Below are 20,434 nucleotides of genomic sequence, written 5' to 3'. Positions count from 1 at the left end.
CAACACTGGCTTCCAAATCCCTCAACGGATCAAATTCAAGATCCTCGTCCTCACTTTCAAATTTCTCCACGGCCTTGCCCCACTCTACCTCTCTGACTCAACTTCTCTGGCCATTCCCTCTGCTCAACAAACACTGGAATGTATTATATCTCTGCCCGAACCGTCCCACTATCGGAGGGTGATATTTCAGCCCTTCAGACCCTACTCTCTGGAACTCCATCCACTCTGCCCTCCTTCGCCACCTTTAAAACCCACCTTAAGAGCTATCTTTTCAACCATGCTTTTAGCCCCCACCACCCCCCAACCATATCTGCTACCCTTTCCCCCCAGCCCAGGTGAATGAAGCACTTTGAGAATGTCCTCCCAATACGAAAGGTGCCATATAATTGTAAATTGTTGTTATAAGTTATTCCTTGTACACTTAAGATTGCTATGTAATGCTGAAAGGATCAACCATCCTGAGAAAGGTAAGCACATCGATGAATATCATTCTGTAGGATTTAAAAAGCCCACTTGAGGAATGAGAACCCATTTTAAAGTCATTCGGGGATTATGTAGGTTGCACAATCCTTCCATCATGGTAAAACCGACTGCAAATGTATTTCTTGTCAAGGGTATATTTCAAATTCCAATACTGGGTTTAGCACCAAGAATCCATCAAACCAAAATATAATCGGGTCCTTAAAAAAAACTTACATTTCAATGGCTATTGCATCAGTTGCTCGCAATATGATTTCTGATTTAAAATAAATACGCCATACATTTCATTTCTGGAATGTGTATAGAACTGGAAAGTAACAGCAACATACAGAGACCAGTAACTGGCTGACCAGACCAAAAGATGTAACATCATGTGGTTCAATAAGAGATCCGTTACTTAACAATAATAATAATAATCTTTGCTTTTGATATAGAGCGTTTATCATATCATTGAGATGTCTCAAAGCAACTTTACAGGATATACTCTAAAGTGACATGACTGTATGTATTTTGTGGGTAAACTATTTAAAGCATTCGTCTATTTTATACTTCTCTTGCAGGGGATTTATTAATTCTACACCTCCAGAATTTTATTTGTCATGCTACATAACAATTTGTTACCAGTTCCATAGTTTTCTTGTGCAAGACAGTTGTGGCTTTAAGCCTTTCAACCCACACACTATAAAAACAACAGGAAAATTGTGGATTGTGTTAAACATTTAGCAAACTGTGTTATGTTTATAGGATTGGGGTGGGGAGGGGGGTACATTCAAAGCAAAGCAGTGCACATGCAGAGGGACATAGTTAAGGCCATTTTTATATTTGGCACACTTGGTGCTTCAGATTTAGAGCAGCTGTCTGCATTCCTGAAAGGCTCCAGGGAAGGTTCTGTGACACTTCAGTGGGATGCAATGTAATGCTTGTGATGACTATTTTCATTACTCTCTGGTATGCCAGCAGAGCTGATAATAATCAAAGATAAAGTAAAGGTTAAACTGTAGAGTGTGATAACTTTTTAGCTCTACACACGCATCATCAACTCCTTTGCTAATTGCACGTACATTTGCAGCTGCAGAAATATATTCGCACATTGATGTGGTAAACCGCAATGCAATATTGATAGCAGGTCTCAATATTTAGTCTAGATTTTCACTTCATCCACTATTATTCACAAAGTTTAGGCTCCTGTTAGGAAACAGCTCTCTTTATTTCTGTTTTTTGGAATTTTGCTTCTTCAGGATGTTGTAATTATATTCACAATGCATCTACAGACTATATATGAATCCCGTTAGCTCCCCACTGGAGATCAAGCTTCCATGCAAAACTACTTTAACCACCTGCCTCAAATTTCAAAAGAATGACCGTTACAAAAGAAGAGAATGAGACTATCAGTGGAGTCCTGTAGCTCAGTGGTTAGGGCACTTGCTTTGCAAGTGAGAGACCTGAGTTCAATTCCAGGCAGAGGGCGAAACCTTGGGCAAGTTTCTACTCCACACAGAGCCTAATAATAATCCCTCCAAAACCAAAAACAATAATAAATTGGTCATTTTCAATCTACGACTGTTTGTGGGTCATTGATGTGCGCAATTGGCTGCCACGTTCGCCCACAAATATATAGTCAATTCACTTTACAGTCTATTCTGTGAAGCGCTTTGGGACGTCCTCCCGACGTGAAATGTCCTATATCAAATGCAAGGATTATTATTATTATATTATTATAAAAATGTCCTGTGAGCATTGTTGTTTAAAATCTATGTAAGCTGCTGTGTTAAAACAGTGAAAGACAATTCCCCACAGCCAAGGGAATGTAAGCAGGATACACTACACTGTTTATAATAATAATCCTTGCATTTGATATAGCGCCTTATCATGCCTTCAAGACGTCTCAAAAAGCTTCACAGAATGTACTGTAAAGTGAATTGACTTTATATTTTGTGGGCGAAACGCGGCAGCCAGCTGCACACAGCAATATTTCACAAACCGTCCTGGATTGAGTGACCAAATTATTAATTTATTTACATTTCAAGGATTACTGCTGTTTAATAAGGAGGCCAAGATTCTAAGAAGAAAAAAAGGGTTTCCGAAGTATAAAGAAGGGAAGATGCAATAGTTTTCGGCAGCTGATAGCCGGCACGTTATGTGCCTTTAAGTTACTTGCCGCATTTGAAGATTTTTTTCAACATATCCTATTAAGTAACCCAAAAGATAAAACTACATCAGATATCAGTCTCTCCATTAGATTTTCTTGACTTGATTGATAAATGAGCCAGATGGCGTGGCATTAAAAGCCATACAGACCAGAATGGTCCCAGGTTTATCCTTGCTATGTGCAGCGTTAGCAGATCTCTGTTGGTGTGATATCAAAGGAACTATAATTGGCATTAGCATCTCTGGGTTAGACAGAGAATGAAAAACAGCAGCAGCCAAGATTCCTGCTCTTCATTCTGACCCCAGCTGGAAGCGAAGCATACACGTGTAAAGACTGGAAGGCAAGCGGGTCAGGTTTGCCATGATGGCCCTACTTTCCTCTTGATCTCTTCTCTCAAGAAGCCTTTCATCTTAATGTGGTGACTCACTGAATCCATTTCTAATATTTTAACTGAACTATGACACTTTTCCTCCCAACTCTCTTGCGAGGAAGTCTGCCTTTCCTGCTATTTTTTTCTATATTCTTTTCCATCCTGAGTTGGTATTATGTGGCAGCCTTTGTATTTTGTTGCAGTTACCAGAATGCCCTCTTTCATAAAGTATAGTCCACCAGCCTAGCCTCTATCGTTTAGTTCAGGGCTACACGCCATTTGCAGACCCATTCAGTGCCCGGACGCATTGTTCTAGACACAATCTCTAGTTTTACTTTTTCAGATTCTTTGAAGTGTTTGAGAAAGTTGAAAAAAAATGTAATTTAAAAGACATCAACTGACAACCTTAAAATGTCAAAGAATTACCAGAAATTAGGTTAAATGTTTCCCTATCTTCTTTGGATAGTGGCCAACATCTAAAAATCTGCCCACTGATGTGGATTTTTAAATGTATCTCTGCAATCAGATGATCAGGTTTAAATTACAGCAAGTCGACCGCAGATTATTGTGGATCTGCTTGACTTTGCCATCTGTTGAACCTCAGGTATTCCTTACAAACCCATCATTTCCCACCCACAACTGGTACACAAAGAATTGATACAGTAGGTGAGCTGTGGCTCAAGATTTCAGGGCATTTGACGTACCAGGAAAGTGTCCAGAATGATTTTGGCCTTTTGTCAATCTGCTCATTGCACCAGTCGAAATTCAGCAAACCTCTTCAGTGATTTGTAACACTGCAAACTGGAGTATTACCACCAAAAGGAGCTTTCTCTGCTAATGCTAAATATAGAAAAACAGATAAATACTGTATTGTACCATGGTATTTACAGATGCAAAGACTACAATCCTGTTTTCAAAAAGAAACTCAGTGTTGATTTCGGAGGGCATCAAAGCATTCTTAATTTAAATGGAAAAGTATTGTGGCTGCATTTTTGAAAGGAATTCAGAACGTGACCATAATTAGATTATGAATTTTGAAAAAAATCTTTTGAAGCTATTGATAGGGACCAGTTTTTTGCAGTTGAAAAATTGCAGTTTTTCCAGAATCATTCTCGTTTTTTAAATTTAGAAGGATGAGCACAAGCAAGAACTCATTCTTTAAAGCTTAGTGAAAAATCGAATTGTTTTATTAAGTTGGCAAGTCGGTATTTATGGAAACACAGCAAGCAGATTCAATCAGGTCATTTGTAATTCTGTTGTTGTTGGTTTTCAAAAGCCATTAAAAGGCAAACCAACATCAAGCCATTTTATTAACCATAAATTTGAAAATTATTTTTAATTCATTGGGATTATCTCTCTGGTTGGGTGTGAACACAGGAACTGTCATGGCAGTGAGCCTTACAGACCAGATAAGAAATAAACCTAATTCATGATACCTGTTGAGTTAGCCGATTCCTTTATTTGTCTGGTTGCCTAGCTGATTAGGGCAGCCTTATGAGTCCCGTGTGATCTCCCTACTCCTGTGCTGTTCAATTGACCTCCTATCCTTGGTTATTTAATTATCAGCCATTGAGACAGAGATGAAGGAGAAATTTTACCCTTAAACCTACCAGCTGCCAGTACATTAAATCAGAGAAACGCAGAGCTTTATAAAAGAATGCACTTCATTCAGACTGAAGATCACATCGTAGGTAGGTTATATTAGATTAAAGATAGACTCCCATTAACCAATTTGCTAATCTCCATTTAGTAATAGATTTACCAAAGGCCTTTTTCCTAAAAGCAAACAGCTGAGACTAATAAAAACCTTCTTTCCCTTTGTGTAATATAATAATCCTTGCATTTGATATAGTGCTTTTCACGTCTTCTAGACGTCTTAAAGCACTTCACAGAATAGACTGTAAAGTGAATTGACTGTATACTTGTGGGCGAAATGCAGCAGCCAATTGCACACAGCAGTGTCCCACAATCGTGGATTGAAACGACCAATTTATTATTTTTTTGAGGGATTATTATCAGGCGTGTGGAGTAAGGAAACTTGCCCAAGATTTCACCCTGCCAGGAATCGAACCTCTAACCACTGAGCTACAGGACTCCACAAAGGCTTGCGAGTGCCTTATGTACTAATGAAAGAAGTCCTGGTCGATGGTCAGAGATTGTGCACCATCATTGCAAAGATAAATGAAACTCAAGTGAAATTTTAGGTGAAAAGTAAAATGGAGCCACAATTACCCATATTCTATTCACAAGGTTAACCGGACACCAATGTCTGTTAGTTTCTTTTGGATCAATTCTCAAATGGTTTTCAATCTTACCTCCTTACCTTAAGACTTGCACAACTGGCAGACACACAAGAAGATGTACAGAACATGTTTTTCTGCAGCAGTTATTCAATCGATAAAGTGGACTACATTCAAAACATCACAAGGTTATTTCCAAACCTCACTTCATAGCTCTTATGGGCTTGAATTATTTTGTTAAAAACCAATAGTCACAACTTTTACAACAGAGGACTGACTTCCTTCAATTTTAGTAGTTAAACAAAATTAACTTGGAAACTTGTATGCAATTTTTAGGCATTAATGTTTAAGAGCTGCTGAATTATTTGAGGAAGAATTATGTGTGTTCAGTTTTGAGTGCAAAGCTGAAATGAAGCTAGATCTATGCACAATTAGCAAGAAACACATTTGAAGCAGATCACTTTAGTTTAAATATTTTTATATCTTTCTGTGGGTTAAATTCCTGTTGAATTGCCCTGAAACATTTTAAACTAACTGGGCTGGTAAGCAGGAACATTGTAAATATTGAGCATAATCTAGGAGTCTAGTTTACTGTGGAAATTGCTGCTCTTGTAACCAAATGTAAACAGAAATTGTAGAGCTCCTATTTTCCTTTGTCCAGTGTGCTATTTTCAGTACAGCTCCACAGTGCAACAACTTGAGTGATTTTGTCACATCAGAGGTGCTTTAGATCATCCACACTGAGGATTATATTCCTGCAACAGAATCAAGAGGTTGATGAAGACGACTCTGGTTCATTTAATCTCATCCTTCCACAAAACCAATTGGGCATCTTTCCACCAAAGAGTCTTGGGGTTCCTTAAATTCATGTCCAGGCCTAAATCTCGCTTCCGTTTAACCCTTTTCAAGGTACTGCTTGGTAGTTAACTTCTGATGCGGAGAAAATAATTGTGGGTATATGTTTCACCAAAAACTATAGAAATGAACAATCAAAATTAATTTGGACCATTGTTTGTATGCTCATCAACTGGAACTAACTAATCTCAAAATTACATACGTCTCAAAATATTAGCTTATTCCAGGAAAACAAAGTACATTTACTGGATACCGAAGTGATACAATTAGAAAATGTAAAAATGCAAAAGTACACAGAAAACAACTTAGATATTCAATATCTCCTATTAAGTAGTTCAGCAATACAAGCATATGTGCAAGGTTTACAATAGAAAGCTAATATGGTACTAACTTTCTATAGTTGTGTTTGTGCTCATATTGCTGCAGTAAATCTAAATTAAATGAATTATTCAATTTATATATTTTGGAGATACTTTGAATCAGCTCACCACGCAGATAGACGTGCATTAGAGATCGAGGGCCCAAGAGATTCAGACGATGTATTGTGAAATAAGTTGAGGTAAGTTAATGTGTAAAGTCTGAAAATATTCAATTTGGTTACTTTTCACGTGACAAGCAGGAAACTTATTGACCTCCTTTTGTTCAAGGACCTTCTCAACAAAAAAACTATTTTCATTTACTGTATTTAGAATGATGTTCTTCATCTATTTAGTTTCTCTTCCCCCCCCCCCCCCACCCCCACCATAGTTAAGAGGTTGCTATCTGCTTTTCGTAACTTGTAGAACAACTGGTATAATAGATACATTAACGATAACAGTGTACAAGTTGCATTTTATTTTTTGCAAAGATGAGGACCATGACTTTCCAATGCAAATTTGCTGCTTGAAATGTTGGGTCTGTTGAAACAAGTACAGAAGTTGATCTATACTTTTAAAGCTTATTATACACGGGTATTATTTAATACATAATTAGTACAATATGTAAAACAACAAGTTATGGTATTGGAAAAAAACAAGGAAATACATCAAAGGCATGTAGTGTACATTACATATTGGCACAATCAAAAGTAAAGCAGCAGTTTCAAAAATATCAAAATTAAGAGATAACTGTATGGGAAACATTTTATCACGATCTAACAACAGATATATTAAAAGCCTAAAAGTACTACAGCACCTGTCTAAGAACAGTTAAAAGGTTCTGCTTAGTGCATCGACATTCTAAAAATTTCATAGCACCATTAAGCTTTTAAGTCAACCGTTACAGCTGACAGGACTGTAAAGCTCTCGAGATAGGAATTCAATCAGTGCAATGCTTCATATTTTCATTTCATTCTCAGATCTTAGTACCATTGCAGCACATGATCAATCAGTCAATACATCTTCTACAGTCAAAGCCTTGCGATGGTTTGTGTTCAAATGTAAGCAGTGCAGATTTACATGGAATGGAGTCTCTGCTTCCCTCAACCGTAGAACAGGTTTGTACCATAATTTTTCATATATAATACACACCTAAGGTTTCAGCATCTTCTTTCAATGTAAAATGGTGCCACTATACACAAAAAACTGCAGTCATTTTCAAGATGGACCTTGAGTAGGTGATTCCAGTCTCAATATCGGACGAAAGGTAAAGGACTGATCCATTAACAGTCTGGTGGCATGGTCTCTAATGACTGCTCCTTCTTTTGGCTAACCAGTCTCATCTTCTCTCGGATGTGTTCTGCTGTGGAGGCCATGTCACTGGGACTTCCAAAATACTGTTCAGTTCTGGAAAATTAATATTTGTAAATGTTTGTGAATCTGGAATGGGCAGAAATATTGGCAAGTAGCAAGTACACTGTCATTTCAAAATTCAAAAACAGGACTGAGACAAGAGACAAGGGATGGGAATAAACACTGAGGGCAAAAGATTTATTACACCATCAAATGGAGTAACTTTGATGATGAGTGCTACAATGGGGAAATGACACCTGTTTATTTGGGATCTTTCTACACTTTCAGTTCATATGGTAAGATCCAGCAAGGGGAGTTTCACCCAAGTGCCATCATTGAGCATTCTCAGGTCAGGAGCATAGCGAAACACCTTTTACACAATAAAGTTCTGACCAATCTGGTGCATAGGGTTTGCTCAGAAAGTCATCATGAAATGTTCAAGTCGTCATTAAATCAGTAATACGTGGAGAAACATAATGTGGCAAAGAAACCAAATTCGAGTGGTGGGCGGGGGTTGAGGGAAACAGAGAGAAAGGAAAGGAATGACGCATGGCCAAAGCTTCGGATTCAACAACTATCTTTTACCAAGTGCAGGTAGTTCTTCTGCAAAATGAAACAAATTGTGGGTCTTCTCTGAAATGCTGAATAGAAAAGCTACTGTAATAATTTTTTGCGGGCTGATTTTCTCTCCTTTTCTCCTGAAGATAGAGTATTTGCAACAATTGCACCTCACATTTGTTCCTTGTATGAGCCGAGACAGTGTCAGCTGCCCATCAATCCACGGAAAGCATTACAGCAGAGCTTGATGTGTGTGTCTGATGCCAGTGTACCACACATATGCACCTTCAAGGAAGGTTTACTGGATAGGGAACATAACCTTTGACTGAGTTTAATTCAGCAATGGCCAGCTGTCACACCCCAACTGTTCACCCGGCTGTGATCAGCCAACTTAGTCCGGACCAGAAATCAAACACGTGACCTATTAATGTGTATAGATGGCTTAGTACCATGTTGTTGTTGATAACTCCACCCTTAAAGCCCTCAGGGATACCAAGTTGAAAATGTTCTAATCACTTTATACGCTAAGCAGAATCTAGTGCTTAATGAGAGGGTGTATCGCAGGTTTGAAAACGATCTGTACTGCAGAGACTTGTACAAGCACTTGTGGAACTGTATCCCCAGCAACGAGTCAGCACCTCAAGCACGTTATGAAAAATCAAGGGAGAAATCTGAAGCAAGAAGTTATTTTCTTTGGATTCTGTACATTTCTCAACGAAGAAGATAAGCTGGAAATCTGCATTGGAGAGACCATTTCCACCAAATAAACAGGCAACATGCAGTGTACAACATGTTAATAATCAGCAGCGCCACCAGGCTGCAATAAAGGGAAGACATTTCTGGAGTTGTAATCTATTTGGACATTTCAAAGTTATTTAGGTGAAAATCAATTCCTCTTACAGACGAATTAAATGATAACCCCAGTGGTGGATAGTGTTCTATCGATACCCATAATTTTTTTTGTTCGGCTAGAAAGCTGCTTTGGAATCTATACAGGCAGATATATTAATGGTCTAAAATCTTACCCATCTGGGTAAATCACAGGCACAGTTAGTCTGTCTAATAGTGATTTCCCAGTAGCTTCAACTTCATCAATCTTTTCCAGGAACTCCTTACAGGCTTCAGTCTGCTCTTCTAGTTGTGAGTTATCCTTCAGAATCTGAAAAAAGAAAAACTTTACAAATTACTGGAGAAGGCTGGTGGGGGGGGTGGGGGGCAGGGGGAAGAATTCCTAAAAACAATTGTCCCATGAACAGTAAAATGAGCAAAATGAGCAATCTGTAGATATCAAATACACATGTCGTGTTGGGCTAAAATATGAGTCAGTATGTAAGCATCTGGGCATCGAGTTCCTAAAGTAATAAGCTACAAATGCTCTGCTCTATTCATATAGGGGTTTTGACAGAAAATCTGGAACATGTGGTTTCATAAAGTGGTGTAACATCCTTTTACTATGGAGATCACTTGGTAACCAAAACAATTCAAAACATTAAGTTGATAGTAGAAATGTTACTTACAATATCCATTGACACACCAAGCCTACCTAGTCAACGCTTTCATGTCAGCAACAAATCAAAACAACTTACACAATCATAAAGTGGGGAATATACTGTGAAATTACACGTATAAAATCGCAAAGATTCACACTGATGTAAAAGCAAGATTTTATTTATACCATGACAACAGTGTTTAAAGTGAGTGATTATTTTAATTTCGGAAAGCACATGAAGTGGCCACTTGAGCAAAGTACTAGAGAGGTATCAGATCTAATGGAACCCTCTCCAAGCAGGGATTGCAACCCTTTTTTTGCCAGGCATTATTAAATACAGTACCAAAAATGTTTGTAAAATGCTAGAATCAAAATTAATATACGAGCCTTTTCAGAATCTAAGTGAAATGTGTAGGACAAATCCAGTCGGTGAATCCGCTCCTCTGAGGTTACTGTAAACTGTTTCCAGACTCTGTTCAACCTTGGTAGAGTCTCTCCTGATGACCTAGTCGTGCATCGAAGGGATTGGCACAGTACGACTGTGGCTTGTAGCAACTGTCTTCCGTAGTCATAGGTGCTCTTCAGAGACAAGTTTCAGATAAGAGAGAAAAATATGATCAATCAGAATGCATTCAATTTATTTTCTCAAGTATAAGAAATCTGTAGTTATCAAACATACACGTGTATCTTGGTTATCAATTTACAAAGAGCTTGATGAAATTGGAAACGGAAAGATAATAATGAATGGAAAGTGCAGTAGGGAATGATCTTCCAACACATGAGTTAAAAGCAATTTTATGGAGCAGAATAAAGGGAATTTTGCTTTCCATATTCTATAGTAACCCAGTAACAATTCATATTGCCAGTGGGTGAAAAAATGGAAAATATTCCATTCCCAAGCACACCCACATCCAAATCAGTTGTTGACTGTGCCAATGTGGCAGATTGGAAATATTTCCATAACCCTATTTTGTTTTCTCAATGGACAACATTTGCAAAATGTTCCAAAATGTTGGCAACGCCAGTTTTGCTATATGACAAGTGGTTAACTTTGGAAAAATTGAGCCTATGTTCTCTGGCCAATACACGATCTGAGGAAATTTGATGCAATTTTTTGGATCACAGAAATGCAAACTCCAAACTCAATTCAGAAAAGCAGCATCAAACTACCTTGGGGAGGTTGTTTTTTCATTGTTTCACTGCATCATCCCTAACGAGCTTTAAGTGCAGTGCAAGCGTTTAAACTTACAAATTAAAGTATCAAATATTCCTGCGGGGTCTTAAGGATTTCAATATTAAGTGTTGGTGGGACTCCCAGTTCTTCAACTATAGTTAAAATTCACCATCAATTTCACACATGCTGATCTCAACTTTACTGCCATTGAGTTCAGACTGAGAATGAACTTCAAGTTAAGAACCTGAAGGTATATAACTCCAACAGTTCTACCATGCTTTAGTAGAACTGTACCGTCAAACAAATTCCAGCGATAAGTATAAAATTATTATCATAAAATATTACACAGCAGGCCTTCAATGCAGCACTCATTTGCTGGCTCATACTTGCCTCACTTAACATTCTCCAGATCTCTATTAATTTTGCTTCCAGAAAGTAGCAACTAGGTGAAAACAAGCATCTAGATAATTGAATCAATTAACATAACATGTAGGAGCAGGAGTAGGCCATTCGGCCCTTCGAGGCCTGCCTCTCCATTCAATCATGCTGATCTTCTAATCTAACTTCAGCTAATACCATAACCCTGCCTTATCCCCATATCCCCTAATCCCTTTTGCAATAAGAAACGTATCTATCTCAGTTTTGAATATGCTCAAGGACTGAGCATCAACAGCCCTTTGCGGCAGTGAGTTCCATACATTCACCACCGTTGAGTGAAGAAGTTCTTCCTCAACTCAGTGCGAAAGAGCTGGCTTCTGATTTTAAGGTTGTGACCCCTGGTTTTAGTTTCTCCAACCAGGGAAAAAAATCTCCCACTATCTACTCTATCATGCCCTTTGATGATCTTATAGGTATCTATAAGAACCCCTCTAATTCTTCTATATTCTAGAGAATATAGGTCCAAATTGATCAGCCTATCCTCGTAACTCCATTCTTTAGGTAGTACAAGCAAACCAACCAGCCATGGATTTAAATAAAGGTTCTGTATTTTGTCTTTACTACTGCCCATTTTGAAAAGCTATTCACAAATAATTAAAACAATACAAACAATGTTATCGAGAGAACAGTCTAAAGTTCTTTTCCCAGCCATTTACTCTTGAACAAAGTTATTTTATTTCTATGCACAACAAATAACAACTGTGAGTCACAATACATTGCAGGAGGTTGGCGATAAGTTGCTATACAGGGAACAATACTCTACATGTCTACCAATGCTATGCACCTTAGTTAGGAATATCAGGATGGTAAAAACTGCACAGAAATCTACTGAGATCTCAATGTTTGGTTAAGTAAATGTAGCTGCCAATTGATAGACATTGAAAATGCTACAGCAGACACAACCTGACTCTTCAGCAGGGGAATTTGTGTAATGCACATCAGGGTTCTTCAATTTGTCTCAATTTGATTGCTCCCAGCATTAAGATTTTCATCTTAATTTACTTTTTCAGGAAAAAAAACTGCTTCAAAATTTCTGGGCGCTACAACTTTTATAGAAACCGAGTTTCGCAACTGCGTATTCAAAGTTCATGTTTTATTTCTTGTGAGTGACAGGAAATAAAATCAGCTGTTACAATAATAGCTTTTTGCTGGTAGCAGAAACTTCTTTTGACAGGTTTCAGCCACCAGACTCTCAAATACAAAGTATGAAAAGTGACTTTTTAAAAAAAAAAAAACAACTTCCTGCTGCAGGGGAAAAGAACAGCGCCATGAAGACAAAGTTAAGTAATCGCCAACTCAAATACTGACCGACTTAAGAGACAAGGAAGCTGTACAAAGTGTTCCATTGAAGTTAATGTGAATTCATCACTGTTTTTGGTTGGCTCCCAAATGGTGCCTATCCAAAAGATTCATTGTACTAAGGCAATGTATGACAAACAGTAGCTTTGATCTGAAATTAGTCAACCTTAGCATATTTAAGGCACAATAAGTAAAGTTAAAGATCCACACAGTATTAAGTTCTCAGCCCAAAGACAAAAACTATACAAACAACATGGCAACAGAATGACAGTCCTGTTATAGGAGTGTATTGCTGAGACAAGTTGTGCATTTTCTAAAGGTAAATAAAGTAAATGACGAAGTCTCATTTGGCATCAATTCATGGATCTGCTTGAAGACAGGTAATGGCAATGGAAATATCTCACGAATGCAATGTAATCTTAAACTTAATTTGCTGCTGCAGTGGAGCACAATGGAAACCCATCATGCAACCTTTGAGTCAGTTTCTACAGTGCCTTAGCCAGAGCTGTAATTGGTTGCTCTATATGGAGTGTCAGGAGGGAACTGCATCAGATTTATTGTGCGACAGAAAAAAGGAACATTAAACACTTCATCGAAATCACCTGTTCTACTTCTCACAACGTGATGTGGAAACAATTCGTCAACCTGGTGACTAAATAAGAAAACACTTAAAAGGCTTAACAATAGCAATGGGTAAAAGGGAAAAAGGAGAGTATTGTATGTGGAGTGTCATCTACATTCAAAGATTGAGGAGGATGCAAAGTAACACAACATGACATTTTCCATTATGTTCACCTACAAAATACAGTCACTCCCAATTACAATAAATTGTGTGAAACTCTGAGACATTGCCCGCAACGTGAGAAGCGCTAAACCAAGTCAATTACTTATTATTAAGAACATAACAAATGGTAAAAAATTGCATTACATATACCTGGGCAACATCAACGAATTTGCGGTGTTTTTCCAGAAGAACTTTGGTTTCCTGAGCATCATCTCCAAGTCTAATATGAGTTTTCAAAAGGGCATCCAACAGCTCACTTAGCCACTCAACTGCCTTTTATACAAAGGAGAAAAATACACTTTTCATTTAAGACTTGATTTTGAAACGCAGTATATGAACACAGACACACACACACACACTTTATACTAAGCGACTGGTGTAGACTGACACTTTGAGCTGTGTCAGGACTTACCTGCGCAGCATCCTCCTCGCATTTAAAAAGCTGCACCATCTGAAGCATTTTCAGCCTCCGCACATCTACCATATCTTCACACCTACAGAGTCCGTAAGTACAGAGAAAAAAACACAGCTGACCATCTGCATATCAAAATAAGTTCAAACACACAATACACCATCTGAGTTTTTAACATCACTTGAAATCCTCAACATTCTACTGAAATGTAAGCACACAAAAAAACAATCTACTTGCAAAGAAGCCAAAAACAACATATCAAGAAGGTACAGGTTGTGAATAATAATGTACGGTACAGACGGCAGAAAGAATTCTTTGGATCGAAGGTAATCAACAGCTGAATTGGGTTACTAGGAGGGTGGTAGAGGCAGGGAAACTGGACACATTGAAGAAGCAACTCAATGCTGCAATAGGAGGATGATAGTCTAGAAGGTTGAGATCAAATACAATGAAGGGTCTTCTTCATTCAAAAACATCCTGTGAACAGATGCTGTGAATTCCCACCGTTCCAGTTGAAAAGTGCAGAATTTTAAAAAATTTTAAACGTCTAACATGATTTGAAGATGAAGTTAATTAACAATTCTTGGAATTTGTTCATAAGAATTCACAATAGAACGTTTCATCTTGCAGACTGTCTGCGTTGTAATGAATTCAGTAAACTAATTGCAAAATGCTGAATATGCATTCGGGAAATCACTCCATTACTAATACGGTAAAGCCATGATGGTAAATGCAGCAAATGTAATTGTTTCCAATAAAATTGCACAGTTCTGGACCTTATTTACCACAGGATTTTGAAGTGGAATTTTAATACACTAAATTTGATTGGGTAGCTCAGCAATGCAATTAACTCGTGAATTGTGGCACGTAACAGAAGACTGAGGTTTACATCTTTTTGACTGATAATTACAATCAGTTTTCCGCCAGATAGACAGCCTGCAAACTCAGCAGAGTGAAGAGAAAAATCAATGACTGAGTTTACACTCTTCCTCAACATATTAGCACCAATTCTTTCAGCATTGAATTTCAACAGGCCTCTGCTCACATTCTACAGAAAACTCATTGTTTGTGAGCACATTTCAATTCGAGTGTCTGTTGTTACATAAGCTGTCGTCCAGCCTGCCACCTTATTACACAAAATAAATGGTTATTAATTCCATCTCTTATTGCTAGGCTTTCACGTGCTTCAATTAACATGCAGAACAGAGTCTAGTGTTCCACCTTGTTTTGAGTAGCACAAAAGCCTACAAGATTTCACAAGTTGCATATTCACAACTAGTCAGTCATATGTGCAACTATCAGATAAGTACCTTTGCTTTCGAAGTTGCATATCCTCCATCAGACCCTGGATATGTTCTATGTTATCTTTATTTTCAATGGACACATCCTTTCCAAATGTCCATGGAGCCTGGGATGTCATTTGGTCAAGAAGACCCTGACCTTTTTCCCGTAAACTCTGTAGTGTAGCATCTGTAAAACAAAGCCAATTAGAAATCAATAGTGGCTTTTCCAGGAAGTCTAGTCTGGCTTTGTTGCAGTGCAAACAAAAGTAAACTTCAGAAATATGCAAACTATTTTTGTAATTTGTTTTTAATGCTCTCACTCTGTTCCGAATGGATGAAACATTTTTCTATTCGATACTCAATGATGATGTCAGATGTTCATTGACCAAATGCAAAGTAAAACCAAATCTCTCTTTTGTTCTCCTTCATAATATATTTAAAGTTTAACCTTAGCAGATCACCTATTACTGCAAAAAATCTAAGCCACCTGCAATAAATCTGATCCCTATAGCAGCCCATCTTGGTAGTTCAAACAGCAGATCTTATTTTTATTACAGCTGCAAACAACTTACAATCAATTTCCAGAGTCAGCACAGTTAAAACCATTATTAACAACTCATTCTGACATCTCACTGCAGTCGATGATAGCACAAGCAGTTCTGGTTTATTATCCACACCACGTTAGGTTATATCATCAAGCTTAGATTAAACATGCACAGTTTTAGGTACCTCGGAATCAGCGTAATATCAGTTTATCAAGTCAGAACTGCACCGTGTGATACCTACTCTTGCACTAATTACATTTTTACACCTTCATAAACATTGTCACAATTCACTTTTGATGCTTAAAAGAGGAACTTATAGTATTGCTATGAGATAGTGGATAAGGCAGCTTTGCTATTAGAATTTTGATCATTTCAGTGTTTTTAATTTTCTTTTAAAGTTCTACTTCATTACAACATGCTATATACGCTAGTGATGGCAGTATTGCTATGCATTTTACATGCTATGATTTTCTACTACGACACCCACTCACTGAAATTAATCCTTGCTCAAACTAATCCTTTATTCAATCTGCAGCAGCAAAGGTGCTTTCACTAGCTCATCAACATTTTAAATAACCTGAACTACTGCAGAAACATTTTCTTCATAATTAATCTAAACTGCAGTGGCTACTTTTGAAATCTGCACATCAGATGGAATGATTAATTAGAGAGGAAGTGCTAATCCCACATGACAACCTCTTCATGCATTCATAATCTTTTCAATTAACTATAACAGAAGTCATTTACCCAGCATTAACCATGAAAATAGATTAAGCACCCATTGCAGATGGGCACAAATCGCAAGCAATTTCCTACATAGAAATTTAAATATTGAACATTGTTTAGAGACCTCAGAGCAGGGCTCCCAAATGTGCTGCAACGCTCTATAATTCATGGAAGACATTTCCCCTTCAGAATTCAGCACTCCACAGCTCTATTTGCAGACTCTTGCATTTCACACTGTTCAATTGACTCATTACCAACTCCACGTTCTCACAGGTGTGTGATCATTAGGTTAGCACGATTGCACTGATGGATTATGAAATTGGGGAAACGACAGGTTGTCTTGAGATGCAATACAGGTGTACTTTAAGCATGTAAAATCTCATACAGTAAAACTCGCATAAACCATATCAGTTGGGACACAAAATTTAATATGATTTACACGAATTGCAGGCAAACGTGCGTAAATCATATTCAATCCGATTTAATCAATAACCTACACTGCGTATGTATAATTCTGACCCTTACCAACACTCTTCAGTTTCTCCTCCAGGAGTTTTAGTGTTTGCTGAATAGCCGTTCCGTCCGCTGGTGCTACGTCAGCACATAGCATCCCGAGTAACCCATCCAGTTGCTGGGACAACTGTGAACAGCCAATTCACATGACTTAAGCATTTTTAAATACAAGAAATATACAGTCTTATTTACTCACAATCTTCATCATTTAAATTGCATAAACACATACATTCAAAGTGTGTTACTATAAAGCACTATTCTCCCCCCTTCCCTGTTAAACAAACAATGCAATCTATGATTTTAATGTCATTGCATATTAAGAAATCTAATTATAACAGTACATTTGAAACATGGAAAATTATAGCCCCAGAAAATAAATTCCAGCTCCAACTAGCAGAGAAAGATTCACTTCAGTTCATGAAATGAACAGAGCAAAATAACCCACCCCTACTATCTTTGTTAACTACTGCCGCATCAAAAGAATTTTGTTAGCAAACAACTACTCAATTTGCAACCACTTCCAAAATGTGTTAAATGGTTTTAGTAACAAGCAGCTTACATCCTGGGAAATACCATGGAATTCGAGTGCAGTCTGTAGCACGTTCTGTCTGAACTCCAGTTGACTGGCCTGTCGATAGCAGACGTCACTCAGCTGCTGTTGCAGTGACTTCAATTCAATCAAATCCTCTTCATCCCCCGCGTTCAACAGTGCTGCGATTTGCTGATTAAGCTCCACGTACACTGCAAACCATTCCTGCAATGAGATTAGAGGAACAAGGTGAGGTTCCAGTAAAAGAAATTCACAAAAAAAAGCAGAGACCCACTGAAGATCAACATGGCAACATTTCTCCTTTTCTACAGCAGTGATTGCTTTTTGTGTCACACTCGTATCAAGTGTGGACATGATCGGGTTCAATGGTGATGCACTGTGGTAGTTTCATTTCATATGCTGTTTGTAAGACACTGTTGTGGGCATACTGGCTGCTGCATCTCGCTTTGAGTCATGTAAGGAACTGTGTCCAATAATAATAATAATCCTTGAATTTGATATAGCGCTTTTCATGTCTTCTAGACGTCTCAAAGCGCTTCACAGAATATACTAAAGTGAATTGACTGTATATTTGTCGGCGAAACACGGCAGCCAATTGCGCACATCAGTGTCCCACAAACAGTCGTGGATTGAAAATGACCAATTTATTATTGTTTTGTTTTTTGGAGGGATTACTATTAGCGTGTGCAGGGTTTCGCTCTGTCTGGAATTGAACTCTGGTCTCTCGCTTGCAAAGCGAGTGCTCTAACCACTGAGCTACAGGACTCCACGAATATAATTCAAGGATGATTATTATTATTAATCTGCAGATAATTAAATGTACTTCAAATATGCAGAACAGCCACATGGTTCAGGTACTGGAGTCCGGCTGAAACACATGGAGCTGTAACCTCAGCAGGAATAAGAGCCCTATAGGAGAGAAAATAAAATGCCACAATATGGCTGGTGCACTATAGTGAGGAATTAAATTAACTTTCTTAGTATCATGACAGGATTTACTGCTCCGCTCCTTGCCACCCTTGAATGAATGATCAAGAGCAGGGTAGATTAGCTCGTCCTTCATCTCTGTTGCGTTGCATTTTCCCAGATGTCCTAACGACAGTTGCAAAATGCCCATGTAGGAGATTTGCCAAGAGAATCTACACCCTGCAAGACTATAAAGGGGATATTTAAATTTATTATACATTTTTTAAAATCCTTGTAAATCCTTATTAGCAAGACAACTTGCATGTGAAAAAAATACAAGTTAATTACATCTGCTATACTATGACTGTGTGATTAAGATCTCCGGGAGGGGAGAAGGGAATGGATTCATGCTTAAAAAAGCCTTTGTACTTTAAAATCAGATTAGAAACTTGTTTAAGGAAGAAATTGCATCTCCTTATTTGTACATTTGACTAATTATAGTCTGCAAATGATTACGTACTTGTTGCAACTTTTTCACTCCCCACCCCTCCCTCTGGAGAAGTCATTAAAAAATCATTAAATATGTTTTGGTCGACTGGTGCCCTGCGTCTGCAATCTAAATTCACTGTTCTATTTGAAAAGGATTAGGCGTGTGTTGTACTACATCCAAAGAGAATATGTATGGAACAATGGACAGCAGGGAGCGATTATAATAATGTACACGAATCAGAGAGTTCAGATGACTTTACAAGCAGAGTAAATCTTGCATGATTGAGTAAAAGAATCTGAAGCCCTGGGATTAGATTCAGCCTTGAAATCACACCCTTTAATTACTTGTGAAACATGTTGGGAGATTCAAATATGCAGCATTAAATTGGTTCGTCACCATTTTAAATCGCCTGGAAGTTATGTGAGGCGACATTGTTATAGACGTACTTCATGCAAGTACTGTACTGACCCATCTCAAGACCCTCCTCTTCGACCGTGCCTTCTGTCTCCCTCCTTCCCCCTACCCCCCCCCACCCCCGGCCTCCACCCTCCCCGATTCGCAGCTCAGGTCCGAAACAACAACAAAATTACATTTATTGAGTGCCTTTCACGTTGGGAGGACGTCCCAAAGCGCTGAACAGTCAAGTGTCGGGGCCCAACCATGGGGAAGGGGTGGTGTAGGGGTGAGGGAAGGCAGAGAGATGGGAGGGCGAACAAAGGCATGATCGAAGAGAAGGGTCTTGAGACCAGCCTTGAAGGAGGCAAAGGAGGAAGCGAGGCGAAAGGACCATGGGATGGAGTTCCAGAGTGTGGGGGCAGAGAGGCTGAAAGCTCGGCCATCGATAGTGGGGCAGGTCGGGCGGGAGACATGGAGCAGACCAGAGCCCACTGAACAGAGGCAGCGGGCAGGTTGGTAGGGAGTCAGCAGGTCAGAGAGGTAGGAGGGGGCAGTGAGGACGAGGATCTTGAACTCAATCCTATGGGGTATGGGGAGCCAGCGGAGTCGGGCGAGGGTGGGAGTGATGGGGTCGCGGAGCCTGGTGCGTGAGAGTACATGAGCTGCAGAGTGTTGGATGATCTGCAGCTTGTGAAGGGAAGAGTTGGGAAGGCCGATGAGGAGGGAGTTCCTGGAACACCAATTGTCCAGCGCCTCGCGATGTCCTCCCGACGTGAAAGGAGCTATGCAAATGTAATTTTGTTATAATTGGCAACTTTCTCTTTTTAAAGAATATTTGGGCTCTCATTCACCATTGAAAAACATCTTTTCTGTTCATGGATAACAAAGAAAACCTGTGGTTTTAATCCGTTGAAGGATTTTTTTGATTAAAAAAAGGCCAGAACTGGGCTCCTAAATTGGCAGAAGAAAAATCTACATTTTAGAAATACACTAAAAGTAGTTTTATGATGTCCTGTTGTGGAAATTTGTAGCTGCGTATGCCCAGCCAACATAAACAATAAAATATCT

At 38.6% G+C, this 20,434-nt stretch overlaps 1 protein-coding gene across 9 annotated transcripts in view; it reads right to left on the bottom strand.

The window, feature by feature from the left end:
• Positions 1-6,908: 6,908 nt before the first annotated feature.
• sestd1 (SEC14 and spectrin domains 1) overlaps positions 6,909-20,434 on the bottom strand; it is a 49,827-nt gene continuing 36,301 nt past the window's right edge. For 8 of the 9 annotated variants that reach the window (XM_042336266.1, XM_042336271.1, XM_042336268.1 and 5 more), the window contains 8 exons: positions 17,584-17,778; positions 17,037-17,151; positions 15,268-15,427; positions 13,958-14,048; positions 13,696-13,818; positions 10,238-10,429; positions 9,387-9,520; positions 6,909-7,857 (listed from right to left, as the gene is read on the bottom strand). In XM_042336266.1, coding sequence (XP_042192200.1) covers positions 7,734-7,857; positions 9,387-9,520; positions 10,238-10,429; positions 13,696-13,818; positions 13,958-14,048; positions 15,268-15,427; positions 17,037-17,151; positions 17,584-17,778 — 1,134 coding nt within the window. In that variant the 3' untranslated portion in view covers positions 6,909-7,733. The remainder of the gene's footprint in view (positions 7,858-9,386; positions 9,521-10,237; positions 10,430-13,695; positions 13,819-13,957; positions 14,049-15,267; positions 15,428-17,036; positions 17,152-17,583; positions 17,779-20,434) is intronic. The other variant, XM_042336273.1, reaches the window with a different exon arrangement.

This window comes from Callorhinchus milii, unplaced genomic scaffold (genome assembly GCF_018977255.1).
Source record: "Callorhinchus milii isolate IMCB2004 unplaced genomic scaffold, IMCB_Cmil_1.0 Scaffold6, whole genome shotgun sequence".
Lineage (NCBI taxonomy): Eukaryota > Metazoa > Chordata > Chondrichthyes > Chimaeriformes > Callorhinchidae > Callorhinchus > Callorhinchus milii.
The sequence above is the reverse complement of the archived record's forward strand: the minus strand, read 5'-3'. Positions and strand labels throughout refer to the sequence as shown.